We start from the raw sequence: 13,492 nt of genomic DNA, 5'->3' as shown, positions 1-13,492 counted from the left end.
GGATGGTCCTTGGTTTATAGCATTCAAATGCATTTGCTGAAACATTGAAACTTGTATTTTTCATCCAGGTATCCTGTTTCATTTTTCCATCGGTTGCTTCTTTTTTTTGAGGATTTTTTGCTTTGTACTGTGATTTCCTGGACTGAATTGGATTAATAGAAGCAGAAATACATAAACCTTAATGGAAATTTAGGACAGAAATTAGGTCAGCCTGCCTGAGGGGCCATTCACATAAGAGAAAATATGCTGGCGTTCTGCTTATTTTTGCATAAAAGGTTTCTCCACTCAGAGAATGCTGACCAATGGGTAGTGACATTTAGAGATGATTGTTGGAAACTATATACATTTATTGACTTGGGGGGAAGATAGAATTCCTCTTGTTTGTTGTTGTTTTAAACTGTCTGAATTCCTTTTTGTGTATCATCAGAACTGCAGAGATAACACAGTTGGTGATTACTGCAGCGCTTGTGCCCCAGGCTACTATGGGAAAGTAATTGGATCTGTCAATGACTGCTCTCTTTGTGCCTGTCCCAGAGCCAACCCTGTTAGGTAACCAGAATTTATTAAATCCAATATACATTTCAGCATTCCAGATTTCTTGTGCTGTATGTCCCACCTACTCCCCCCCACTATGACAAAAGGAGTTAATTATCATTACATGTCCTTAATTTTTAGACATTTGAAAGCTACCTATTATAGTAAATGGAGCTTACATTCTGAATTGTTCACAGCTACTGGTAACTCTGTGAGGTTTTAAAATAAAAAGTTTAACTGATAGAAAAGTCAATTTTTTCTCTAAGAATAGATCAGCCACATAGAATGTTTTATGGATAATAGAGTAAGTTGCTCTGACACGTTTTACTTTCAAATGTGGGTCTCTTTCTTCATTTGAAAAACAACGGGTTTGTATTTACAAAGATTCAGGCCACCTCCAGTCAATGCAGGAACTTTTCATGAGATCAGTCCTAGGGGAAGTACAAGTACTCTTCTGTTTGAAATTTATACATCTGTTTGGTAGAGGAACAGTTAACTTTGTATTTTGAAAATCAAAATGCTGTGCAGGCTATTTTTCTCCAGAAGCTTGAAAAGCATATTTGTTGTTTGCTTTTGGATAACTGAATGAGAATGAGAGTCTAGCAACTCTGATGTTCTCATGCAAGTCTTGGTTAGATATATACTATAGCCATATCATGCAGCATCCATTTTTCGTTGTCTTAATTTTTAAAAGGAAGGCCATAAGGTGCTTTAGCATGTTATACAGTAATGGAGTCTCATTGGGAAAGGAAACTTTTTAAGAAACAAATAATTTAAAGTAAAAATTCTAGAGCACTGCATCAGATTGAGCATAGGATGCTGTTGCTTACAATATTTTAACCTGTGGCTTAAAGTGTTCTCTGTCTTTGTATGGTCTTCCATTTATGTGCTAGCAGGTATTTGTTTATCCTTCCTCCAGTTTTAGTCCCACTTGTGTCCTGAAAGGTGTTCAGGATTACCACTGTGATGCTTGTCTCCCAGGATATGAAGGACAGTACTGTGAAAGGTGAGTTACACACGATGTCGCCATTTATCCCCAATTCCTAAGGACAGTTTGATTAATATGAGCCATATTTGTACTCCGAATATATTATTCAGTGTTCATAAATAAATATATGAATGAGTGCTCAAGGACTTAGTGTGATGTGTTAGTTACTGTTAAGAAGCCATTAACTAAAAAACTAATTAAATCAGTGATTCTCAAAAAGAAATAAACCATCTAATTTCATGATGAATATCCCCTGATGTTCAGTGTCCCATTCCTCCCTGTGTAGGTGCTCTCTTGGCTATTATGGTGACCCTCAGCTTCCTGGTGGCAGCTGTCATCCATGTCAGTGCAATCCAATTGGCTCTGTTCATGTTAATTGTGATCGTGCAACCGGCCAGTGCCTCTGTAAGCAAGGTGTCACAGGACAGCTCTGTGAGGAGTGTGAACCAAGACATCTTCTTGTGGAAGATGAGTGTGTTTGTAGGTGTTTTTTAAATTGTTTACTTTCCCGATGGGCTTTCATCTATTTCATTGATATTTACGTGCATGTGATTATTCCTTGAATATTTTTATGCTGCCAGGCCCTATTCTTTCTATGAAAGGAAAGAAATCTTAACAACTTAATATCTATGTAAAAGCGGGGGCGGGGGGGGGGAGGGGCTCGACTAGATAATCTCCAAATGTCCCTTCCAACATAACATCAGACAAGCAGTTAATCTTTAAAATGACTTATTTAGTGTTACAGACAAGTTTAAGGAAAGATATTTTTAATACTTTTTTGCTGTCTGTAGCATACCTTTATTTATTTGAAAATGTTGAATTCCTGTGTTGACCCTTTGGATGTGAGGTTGCTGTAGTAAATACTTTTGGAGTTATCCTGGATATGTAGGCATTCTCCACCAATAATTAGTCATGTAATTCCTTATGAGATGGTGGATAGCAGCAAGTACAGTAATCTGCTTTTACAATGAATTGGGATTTAGGCCTCAGATTTTGCTTTGTATAAGTAAAAAAAAAAAAAACCAACACCCAAGGAATAAATGGAATTACACCACTCACTATAAGCTTGAATTTCCTCTCTTTCTAACCTGTTTGAGTGAGTGTCAGTGACGTCACCCTGGATTTATAGCAATATAGCTAAATAGGCTCAATAAGTTTATAATACAGCAAGCAGCTCAATAGGCAGCAGGATCAATAAGGCTTGAATGTGTGCTGAGCTAAGGAGAATATGTTTGCAATAAGTCCAGTCTTGGTGCAGGAAGGGGAGGGCAATACTACAAATCTGTATGCTTGAAATTATTATACTTAATCACTCTTAACTCAAAAGGTGAAGGCACATACTGTGTAAATCAAAATAAATTTCAGTATTGGGTGGCTTCTTTTTAATACTAATATTGCTTCCTTCTCTTAAAATGGTTTATTTAGCTTGTGATGACAACTGCACAGGAGTTCTGTTAAACAGTTTGGATAATCTCAACAAGGCCATACTTTCAATGAACCTCACTGGTGTTGCCCGTGTGCCCTATGGGATATTGTCAGAGTTGGAGAATGCAACAAAATATCTGAAGGTAAAATGAATGCACAAAGAGTAGAAATACTTAGTCACACCTTTAAAGCAAAACTTGCAGCCACTCACGTGTGCCAGTAATTTAACAGAAGCCCTCCTGAAGTTCATGGCTTGAATGTGTGTATGTGTAAGCGATACCAGATTAAGACCATTATGTTTGGTATAGAAATATACGTTAAGTTATTTAGCTGCCTGTATTACTTTCTTTTCATTTGTTGTACTAGCATTTAAATAAATGGATGAATATATTTTTCAGTCAGCACTGTGATTATTGACTGTGCTTATATATATGTGGATGTGGATTATGTGCATCCCTAAGACTGGCCCAGACCTACTGAAAGCAAGGGGAATAATTTTCAGCAGTGAAAAAGAAACATCAGACCAGGTCTTTTCCCTTTTTGGTCCCTTTGCTAAAGAGCTGCTAAGACATAGATCTTGAGGCTGTTCCCCTAGGGTCCCCTAGTACTCTCCTAGAGTGGTAGGCTGCTTCTGCATTAGCCAGGGTGCCTGGGATGCAGAGGTTTGCTTTCCTTTTGGTTGTGTGGCAATCCAAGTGCCTTACCCTGTCCTCCGTCTCAGGACACAAAAGCCAGGTAGAATGTTTAAGTGTTGGACACTTTCAGGCTGCTTGTGGCGAACTTTCCTTCCAGCTCCTCTTCCCCTTAAGCAAAGCATGAAATACCACATTTTGTGGTTCTAGAAGGTCATTTATTGTTGCTGAGGATTAAGTTCATGTGGTCTCTGCACAAAGCTAGAGATAAACAGAATCCTTCCTACTTAATGACCACTAAAATATGCGCATTTATTGATAAGACTCTGCTCGGCAATAAGTCAAGCAAGACATGTTCTAAGACAGAAACAAAGCCATCTACTTTGTATTTCACAGTATCACAACAAAATCAAAATAATGTGAGCCTTCTTGTTCTTCTGAATTTGGCAAATTAAGAGTTTGAATTAAAATTTCTTCTATTTAAGATGTTAAGATGTAAGGCAGACTGAATTCCAATCAATGTACTTCAAAATGCTAATAATTACAATATCTGAAGGCAAACTTGATTAATTTACATGTTTATGCTTCAGCAGAGATGCTCTTATCCTTAGTTTTAGTTGCTAACCTTTTAGTTATAAAGCTTCAGTTATGCTTCCCTTCCTTTATGTCATAAGGCATAAACATAATGAATTATTGTAATAGTTTAAGGATACAACTGACTTGCTTTCTGTAATTGTTTTGTGTTTGTATAGGAGCATCATCTTCTAGGACTATAAACATTATTCAATATGTAGCTTTTATTTAGCACTTCAATTATGAAATGAAGTCAAATCTTATGTAAAAATAAAAGCAGTTTAAGTTTCTCCTTTAGTACATATTTTTTTTTACATTAAAATCAAAGCCAGCTGTCACTCTCTTGGAAGTGGTATGCTAAAAGTGATATAAAACCTCTTCTGACTATGGTGTCATTTCTGTTTATGTAAGGCCACAATGTTCTTTAAACAACTTAATCTTGAGGGTAAGTTGGTAGTCTTGTAATTTTTCTCTGTTTGGAAGCAGGTACTACCCTCTTTCTGGCTAATCAAAGATTACCTTCCCTTTTGCCTTGTACCAAAGTAACTGTAGCTGGGAGCCAGAAAATCCCCAAGTTTGTTTATGTGAATTACAGCTCTTCCGTGAAGGGCTGTCCCCTGCACTGTACTGTGTCCTTGCCTCATGCTGGTCACTCAGGAACTTGAGTATTTCCTCTTTTCTATGCACTAGGTGCAGGCCTTTCAATAATGAGAGTTATCAGATCAGATCATCTACTCCTCATTGCTTCTGCACCTCCAGTCCATCTGAAGACTTCAGTAGTTCTGTTTTTCCAGTTAAAGCCTCCTGCTTTACTCCTCCTGACATACCTAGACATATTTGCTGTCCCATTCTGGGTTTTTGAACTGGGCTTTTAAAGAAACCTTGCTGTGCTTTATCCCAGGAGACTCAAGGGCTTCAGCTTCTGTCTCTCTTTCACTTGTTCTTTTCCTCATGCTGAGGCAAAGACCTTGAAATTTCCACTTGACACAAGGCTGCTGGATAATCCTGTGTATTACTTATTATTTCACCCAACTTTTTAAATACTTACTATGGTATTTACAGTGATTGGCTCTGAAACATCTGAAATCTAAAAATAACCTTTCCCAGACTTGCTCTCTTTGTAAGAGATGCCTTAAGTTTCTTTGCATCTTTAGAGAAGTAGTATTCTGTTGCAGGCCTTGACTGTATCAAATATGATACACTTGGGGACAATGGCCTATTTATTGCTGTATAGAGCAGTTTTGAGGTGACCTTGAAGCCAAATACAGCCTGTTATTCTCTCTTGGTGAGAGGATCCACAGGGCTGCTTATGTTACCTTATCGTTTCTGGAGGGCCAAAATCCTGACCTCCTGTGTGCCATGCCGTGGGTTTTGACATAGAAACACAGAGCTCTCCAGGGTCACCCTCACAGATACACCCTAGATGCAGCTGTTTCAACAAGACCAGCTGCTGAAACAGTAGCAGCTGTGGGACTGGATGGAAGCATTTAATTTGATGGGCCTTGGAACTTCCCAAAGTAGCTTATTTGGGCAGCTCAGACTGTAGTGAAATTGAGAATCAGGAAACCAGAAATTATGCTTCCTTCTTATTACTCGATTGAAAGTATGACATGGCTAGATCCTTGTTTCCTTATTTAAAGAAATTACACTTTGTTGCATGAACTGTATGTATGTAACTACTTCATGTCATCTTATGTGCTTTGCAAATCAGTCATTTAAAACATGTAAATAATCCAAATAGTATGCATAGTTATTTTCTTCCTAAAACTTTTCTGGACACACAACAAAGTCTTCAAATTACAGTGTGCTGTTTCTTCTTGTTTCTTTTAGGGGTCTATAGTTCCTAGAGAAGATCCAACTTACTCATTAGCTACAGCAAAAGAAAGCCTTCTGAGTTTATCAGGAGGAATTGATCAACTCCATGAAGAGGTAGGTGCTGGCTTCTTTATTCTTAGCCTTTCTGGAGAAAACCTTTGAGATTTCATAGCATGGTACAAAAATGCCAGAGAGCTCTTTAGAAATTTTTTTTAAACTTTAGAGTTCAATGAAAGAATTCAGTCCATTCTGTAGTCTTTCTGAGGAGGGGAGTTAATTGGTCTGTGGAATTCTTCTGCAAACTACAGTGTTTTATGATATAGTACAGGAGATTTACATGGTTTCTGTTAAAGTTCAGAAGCTTTTTGTACTGTGATCATTTAAGGCCTTAAAACTGCAGAAAGGGAGATACTTCTTACTGGTTTTAACATTCCAGTTATTCAAAATTATGTCATAGCTGAATATTCACCAAAAAGTCTTTGATGTCTATAGTATTATGTTTAAAATGATCACAGCATAAATAAATTGTTGAAAATCCACATGAAACATTTTTATTTTTTATTCAGTTTTAACACAAGAAAAATTGTAGGTAGAAAATTGACAATAGTACTTCAGCCATTAAATCTCATTTGCTGACCATATGTACCTATAATTTTCTGACCATGTAGATGTAATCTAACTACGTGCTTGCACTAACAATGCTGTTATTACTAATAGTGAAGTATCCAGAAGAGTGATTTTCTGAAGATACATTAGTTGTAGCTAAAAAAAAAAAATGTAATAGTTATGTTGTTAAAGGAATAGCTTTGGTAATTATGATCTTATTGATTATGAAAATGATTGATAACACAATTCTTCACTGGTATCAGAGGCTGGAACTTTCAAAATAATTAAGGCATCTGCAAGCATGGAAGCATCAGAAATTAATGAATCAGCTAGGTCTACCTTATCAAAAAACATTGTTTCCTCTCACAAAGAATTCTCAATATCGGGGAAAAAAAGTGTAAAAACCGTAGACAATGTCATGAATTAATCAGTGTTTTAGGAGAACTGTCAAAAGTTATCTCTGATTTTATTCTAGTCGTCTAGATTTTTGAAAAAAGCTTGGCAGCTTAACACAGTGACTCAGGAAACCAGGAATAAAAGTCAAGAACTGGCTGGATTTATTGACACAGTACATACAACTATCAAAGGTATCCTGCTTTTAAGATATTTCCATTTCTTTACAGAATTTAGAAGGGTATTTGCTTTGCAACTCTTCAAGAACTATTTACATGGAAAGTGCTGCAGTTTGTAGAGGGGGTTCACATATATTCTTTTTTTAATGGTATGACTAAATTGTTTACTTTCCTACTTAGTACTTGCTGAAGTTGCTATGTCACTAAATGAAACACTGGGCCTGGATCTCCCGCTGTCAAATATTACATCTCAGAGCCTGCAGGATGATATTTCTGCCCTTTTGGATGCATTGCGCAAGAAAGATTTTGTTCAACAGCACCATAATGCTACCAGTGTCCTAAAGTAAGCCTGTTCTACTGAAAACTTTATTTTGCATATGTCTATACTATGCAATACTGCTTTTTGGAGAGGTATCTGGAGAAACATTGTGCCATAATAAGAGGCAGTGTGATGGATAACTAGCCCAGGCAGAGCTATATGAACTCTGAATTTGGAGTTACAATTTGAAGATATTTGGGCACCCCACGTGATACTAATATAGCCAAAACCTGTTCATTTGGATGTGATACAAAATTCCCTTTGCAGTAAGTGAAAAGACTCACTTGTTTCAGTTGGTTTCAGATCTGGCCCGAATACATATCTCCTTGTTGTTTTTGGCTAGGAGACATCATAGAACTGTCTCAGTCAATTACAAGCCCAGGACGTCAGGCCTGCTGAAGGACATGACAATTTATTGTCACTGGAATATATATCACATTGATTTGCGAATGAAACCAAGGCATTTGTTTCAGCGTTCTGGGCCACTGTTTAGGATTGTATTCCGTTGTCTTGATTTTCTTCCCCAGTTAAAGGCTATTTTAAAATGGCTTTTGTATTCATTATTAGTGCTTATTGCTAGACTTGGCAATATGAAACATTGACTGTTCCCACAGTCAGCAAAATTTTTGTTCCAGCTTCAGAAATACTAAGTATTGCCCTAGCCCACCGAAAGCTGTAAGACTGTTAACATTGGCTTCAAGGGACAAAGATTTAGACCAGATTGGAACATTTCTGAAAATTTCACTTTTCTTTATTAAGTGCTTTGGATTAGGCAGGATAGAATGTTTGTGCTGGTAGCATGTCTGACTTTGTTCAACAGACTTGTGCTTGTCCTTGTGCTGAATATTAAATTGTACAGAAGCTAAATGGACTAGAAATGTACCATTTATTCTTATATTTATTAGGAACTTCAAATAGCTTTTTTTGCACTTACAAAAATGTCTCAAAATGTCCTGTTTCATAGTAACAGGATGTTCTGACTTTCAACATCAGCTTTTGAGCTGTTATACAAGGCATTTGTAAATTAACTTTTTCAATTCTCGAGTCTGTTGAAATTTCTGGAAAGTTCTCTGATAAGTGTCGTTTGAGAGATCGAAGACAGTTAAGAAGATTTATAAGATTGTTTGCTCTGCAGAATTTATCATGCAATGGAGCTGTAAATTCAAAACTGATTTAAATAAGCAGCTTGCCGGTACATTTTTTTAGGGAGCAGAAGTTACCACATGGCTCACAGTGCACTGAGCTTGTGATGACATACTGTTAAGCAACATTCGTAACTGAGGTCTCCTCACATTTGCCACATAAGGCAAAGTTCCCAAACAATTTGGAATAGAACCTTTTTACTCTACACTGAAATAGAAGCCAGTACTGTCTTGTATAATACTTCCTTTCTTGTAACTTTTTTAAGGCTATGGCTTCTGAGTATAAGGACTCTGAATAATTAGTTTTAGGAAGTGGATGCAAATGCACATCTGCTATTCAGTAAGAAAGATGGAATGTGTTTTGCTGTGTATCATAAAGGTTTCTTTTGCTTTGGCTAAAGATCTATATGATTTGAAATGAGATTAAAAGGGACAAACGTTTATGTAAAAGTATCATTATAGGAGTTGTAGTGTGCAATGTATGTGCTGAAATGAAGAGAAACAAAGGGATAGACTTTCAGGATAATTTTCAGTTCAATTCCTTCAATACTGGAAAGTGTTCAAATGGAGATCCAAATATTCCCAAATAGAACAGCTGAAGTGATTAACTGCTGACAAATTTGGGGTGATTTGCTATTTCCCAGATAATGTCTGTTACTGATTAAAAAAGATTAAGTGCAGAGATTACTCATTTCAGTGTTCATTTTAATGAGGCTATTTATTTTTATTTGATATTTAAACTTTCCAGGACTCTTGAGTATATGTCTTTCAGTTCTGGTTACTTGTTTCTTTCCAGTGTCAATCCTCATAACTCATGTTTTGATCCTACATTCAAAATATGAATCACTACTTTTAAGATATAGAGCAGTTCCAGAGGAATGTTTCACAGAGATTTTGATGTGAGGGATGTCCCAAATTAAGTCCAAGCAAATGTGATTTATACTAGCCCCTTTCCCCAATAGTCACCACATACAAAGTTTATGAACTGTATGACTGCCCCCTCCCCCAGCCAGACATCTTTTTGTATGGTAAGATGAGTAACTAAGCTACTGTGTGTATGTATGTTATTATAGAAAAAAATTGCAGACCTTCTAAGAAGATCCTTTTAAATTAATTTCACATGACCCCATTTTCTCCTCAAGAAATCTATGCCTAGGTTTCTCCTTCACTGTTTATTTATTTTCTGATTCCTCTCTTTGTCAGAGCTGCAGAAAATCTGTTGATCCAGGTTCAGAAAGAATATGTTAAACCCCAGCAGGAGCTTGCTGAACTAAAAAAGGATGGAAGCCAGCTCTTATCAAAGCACAACAGCAGACTGGAAGATGCCCAGGACCTGGTGAACGAGGCGCTCTCTAACATTAATGAGACCAATCGCTTGTTTCCTCTTATCTCTAGCAACCTGGCAGAGTTAAATGTAAGACTGGACAATCAGTGTTGTTGCATAAGAAATATCAAATATGAAATTGTGTTTAAAAGCTGCTTTTTAGACTTTAATAAAATTGTACCTCTTTAAACATGTTCATATATGTGATACCTTAAAAACTCAAAGGAAACCAGACCCTTGTTTGAAAACAAAAAAATGATTATGTGTTATGTGAACTCATCTGCACTAGCTGACTTTACAGACTACTATAAAACACTTGGTTTATGCTATAGGACAAAAAACTAAATATAAAGGAAGGTGAAGAAGTCTCAACTATGCTCATTGAAGAAGGGAAGGTCCTAGTGAACGCTGCTGCTGCTCTTACCCAAGATGTAAAGAACTCTACATCTGTAAGTTCTTAAGTTTTAACATCTTCTTTGACACTATCAGGTGTAGTTTGCTATTGAAAAAAAAAAAAAACAGGAAACCATTTTGTTGTGCAGAACCTGGAGGTCCACCATGATGGGTTAGTCCTATGGAGCACCAAACTGCGACACCACGTGGATGAGCTGGTGATGCAGATGTCTGTGAGAGGAGTGCTTGACCTGGTATACAGAGCTGAGGACCATGCCACCCAATTCCAAAGACTTGCAGATGCACTAGAGAGGTGATAAACTCAAGAAATATGAAATTGGGAGAGATTTACAGTAGCGTCAGATTTAATTTAAATAGGTAGTAGCTTAATCCACTGAAGGAATTCCCTGCCCATGGCAGGGGACTTGTACTAGATGATCTTAAAGGCCTCTTCCCACCCAAACCATTGTATGATCAATTTTTATTCTCCATTTCAAGTGCTTTTTACTTTTAATGCAGTGTACCTTTATTAAATGATATGGAGGGGGTTGATTAGTCTCGCATTTCATGTGGCTGACTTACACAGTAACTAGTGAATTAATAAATGCCAAGTGAGTATATCATGGTATGGCTTGAAAAGCGTCTGGTCTGTGTATGAATACTTCTTGACAATGTATCTCTGAATCTCATCAAGAAACTATTTGTACTATGCCTCCATTATTGTTGCTTTCAAAGCATCTTGCAGAAATGAGTGGGTTGCAATCTCAAGTCCCCTCAAATGCACTCTTAGAATTTGAAAGTTGGGAATGCATTCCAGTTAATTCATTGGAAATTAATCTTCTATCCCAGCAATCCTTCTAGGATTCTTACTGTTTTGTCTTTTAAAGTCAGCAGATATGTGTTAAAAGTTAAATCATATGATTGGAAAATTTACATGTATTTGAGTTTGAGAACAGAAAGTTTTGCTCTGAGTAACATTGAGCAACATTGTTGACTTCACTGCAGCCAGATAAACTCAATAAAGCAAAATTTAATACAGAATGGCTTTCAGATGCTTATTATTTCCTCCTAGATTCTATTATTTCTCTACTTTGCTTATGAGCTCCAGCTAGGAACCTGTTTCTGTTCTGTTTAGGTGATGTGATTTGTTTGTTCTAAGTGGCTTTATAAACCGAAAAACTGACCATAAACAAAAACGATCAAAATAGAAAAAAACTGGATTAAAAACTTCTTTGAACTGATTTTTTCAGTTCAAAATACTGAACTTAAAAGCTCCTTACGTAACATAGGGCAAGATGTGCTCATTTTTTTCAGAATGCATCATGTATTCTAGAAAGATGTGCATGTTGTAACTGAAGACGTGGAACTTAGTGCTTGATTAAGACACTCTCATGAAAACAGAATTACTTGTTAATTCTCTATTTAGTGGCCTCTCTAAAGTAAGAAATGTGACTCTGAACACAACTGCTGCTGTCTATACACATTCCAGCGTTAAAAGTGTGATTGAAAGAACAGAGAGTTTGGCAGATGATGCATCTAGAGTTGTGAATGGCCCCTTGGATTTAGTAAGTATCAATATTAGTATTTTAATTAACGTCTTTGCCTTTCTCATTTTGGAATATTTGTTCTAATTGTTTTTGCACTTGCTGAAATTTGAGTCTTCTTGATGGAGGCATGTATGGCAGTCTGTCCTACCAACTAGTATATACTGTATCCTGAATCTGTATGCCAAAGCAGTAATGGTACCAGATTTCATGTTCTGTTTACTTTGCTTTTCTCTCTGCCACAGTACCATTTTACCTTTTTTTTGTTTGTTTATTTCTTCTTTAATGTCTAATGCATGCTTATCTGGACTGTACTTGATTCTATGAGTTTTTATATCAGTCATCTGACAAGCGTTCCTGTGGAACTTAAGTTCCTAAAAAAGTCTGGCACTCCCTTCCACCTTTGGAATTCTTCAGCCATCTCTTTATTTGAGTTGTCCTTCTTCCATTTCTATCTAGGTATTCCCAACAACAAATATTTCTCTTGGTCGAGGATGTTTCATAACAAACGTATGTTTGTGTCTCATCTGCTATCCCTCTGCCTTGCAAGATTATCAGGTTGTTATTGAAACAGTAGATTAAAAAGACCTGACCAGTTACCAGTCTGACCTTATTACTTTCATACTTTTCTATTTCCCCCCGTCTTATCTCTTTCTGCTTTTTCTGGTTGTAAACCCCAGGAAGGAATGGGATATGTTTTACAAGTGTCATGCACATTATGCCTGGAGAAACAAATATGTGACAACACATTCACATGATAGTGATCAAAATAATTGGCATTGTCTTGTGAGCTTGCATGTTATTTTATAGCAGTCTGTGTTATTAAAGCTTTGTACAGCATGAATCCTTCAAGGTACTTTTCCAGATTTTCCAGTTGAAGAAATGGATTAAAAGAACACTTTAAAGACTGGAATTTTGAGATATCTCACTTTAAAGTGTTCAGTGCTGGGAATTTTTACGTAGGCCTGGAACTAGAATTACTGATGTTCCAAAAGGCAACACTGAATCAGTAGCAGTGTTCAAATTAGAATTTGGTAGGTTTTGTTTCACAGTTGGTTTTTTTTTTTTTTTTTTTTTTTTTAATTAACTCACAGAGAGATTCAATGTCACATTCTTGGACAAATGATTGCAACTTGTATTTTTTTTAATTGATGCTTAATAAGGTGATAAATAGAATATCTCATAAATAATGAGAATGTTCAGTAACTTGAAGTAGACATCTGGAGATACTTAATGTTTTCAGCTGAATTTTTGTTTTTCACCTGTGGCAACTGATACTGTTTTTTTCAGCCAGAGGAGTCCCTCAGTCGTCTTGGAAAAGAAACTCTACTGCTTAGCTCCAAATTTCAGAATGAAGCTAAAAATCTGAAGATAAAAAGTGATGGTCAGTTCTTTAGAGTTCACATTTCTGCTTTTATTTCTTTTTCTGTATCCTGTTTTGTGGTGGTTTTTTTTGTTGGTTTTTTTTTAATGAGCATAAGCTAGGGTAAAATACTGCATATAACTATGACTATATACGTATTTTCATACAATTAAGATTAACATATTATGGAGTCATGTAGTACTTTACTTTTTTGGGTAAGAATACAGTTTTTCTCTGTAAACATTTTAAAAAATTGGCCTTC

At 36.4% G+C, this 13,492-nt stretch overlaps 1 protein-coding gene across 3 annotated transcripts in view; it reads left to right on the top strand.

Annotated features, from left to right (window-relative positions):
- Window positions 1-13,492, top strand: part of LAMA1 (laminin subunit alpha 1) — a 110,009-nt gene that overhangs the window by 69,501 nt on the left and 27,016 nt on the right. For all 3 annotated transcript variants that reach the window (XR_003922993.1, XM_030011515.1, XM_030011516.1), the window contains exons 30-41: window positions 428-549; window positions 1,454-1,540; window positions 1,809-2,002; window positions 2,948-3,090; window positions 5,983-6,081; window positions 7,049-7,160; window positions 7,326-7,488; window positions 9,810-10,020; window positions 10,263-10,379; window positions 10,473-10,636; window positions 11,750-11,888; window positions 13,158-13,251. Coding sequence is in view for 2 of the 3 variants with exons in the window: in XM_030011515.1 (XP_029867375.1) it covers window positions 428-549; window positions 1,454-1,540; window positions 1,809-2,002; window positions 2,948-3,090; window positions 5,983-6,081; window positions 7,049-7,160; window positions 7,326-7,488; window positions 9,810-10,020; window positions 10,263-10,379; window positions 10,473-10,636; window positions 11,750-11,888; window positions 13,158-13,251 (1,645 nt within the window). In the remaining variant the exon portion in view is untranslated. The remainder of the gene's footprint in view (window positions 1-427; window positions 550-1,453; window positions 1,541-1,808; window positions 2,003-2,947; window positions 3,091-5,982; window positions 6,082-7,048; window positions 7,161-7,325; window positions 7,489-9,809; window positions 10,021-10,262; window positions 10,380-10,472; window positions 10,637-11,749; window positions 11,889-13,157; window positions 13,252-13,492) is intronic.

The sequence above is a fragment of the Aquila chrysaetos genome, chromosome 4, assembly GCF_900496995.4.
Source record: "Aquila chrysaetos chrysaetos chromosome 4, bAquChr1.4, whole genome shotgun sequence".
NCBI lineage: Eukaryota > Metazoa > Chordata > Aves > Accipitriformes > Accipitridae > Aquila > Aquila chrysaetos.
Note: the sequence above shows the minus strand (reverse complement) of the source record. Positions and strands in the feature narration are given on the sequence as shown.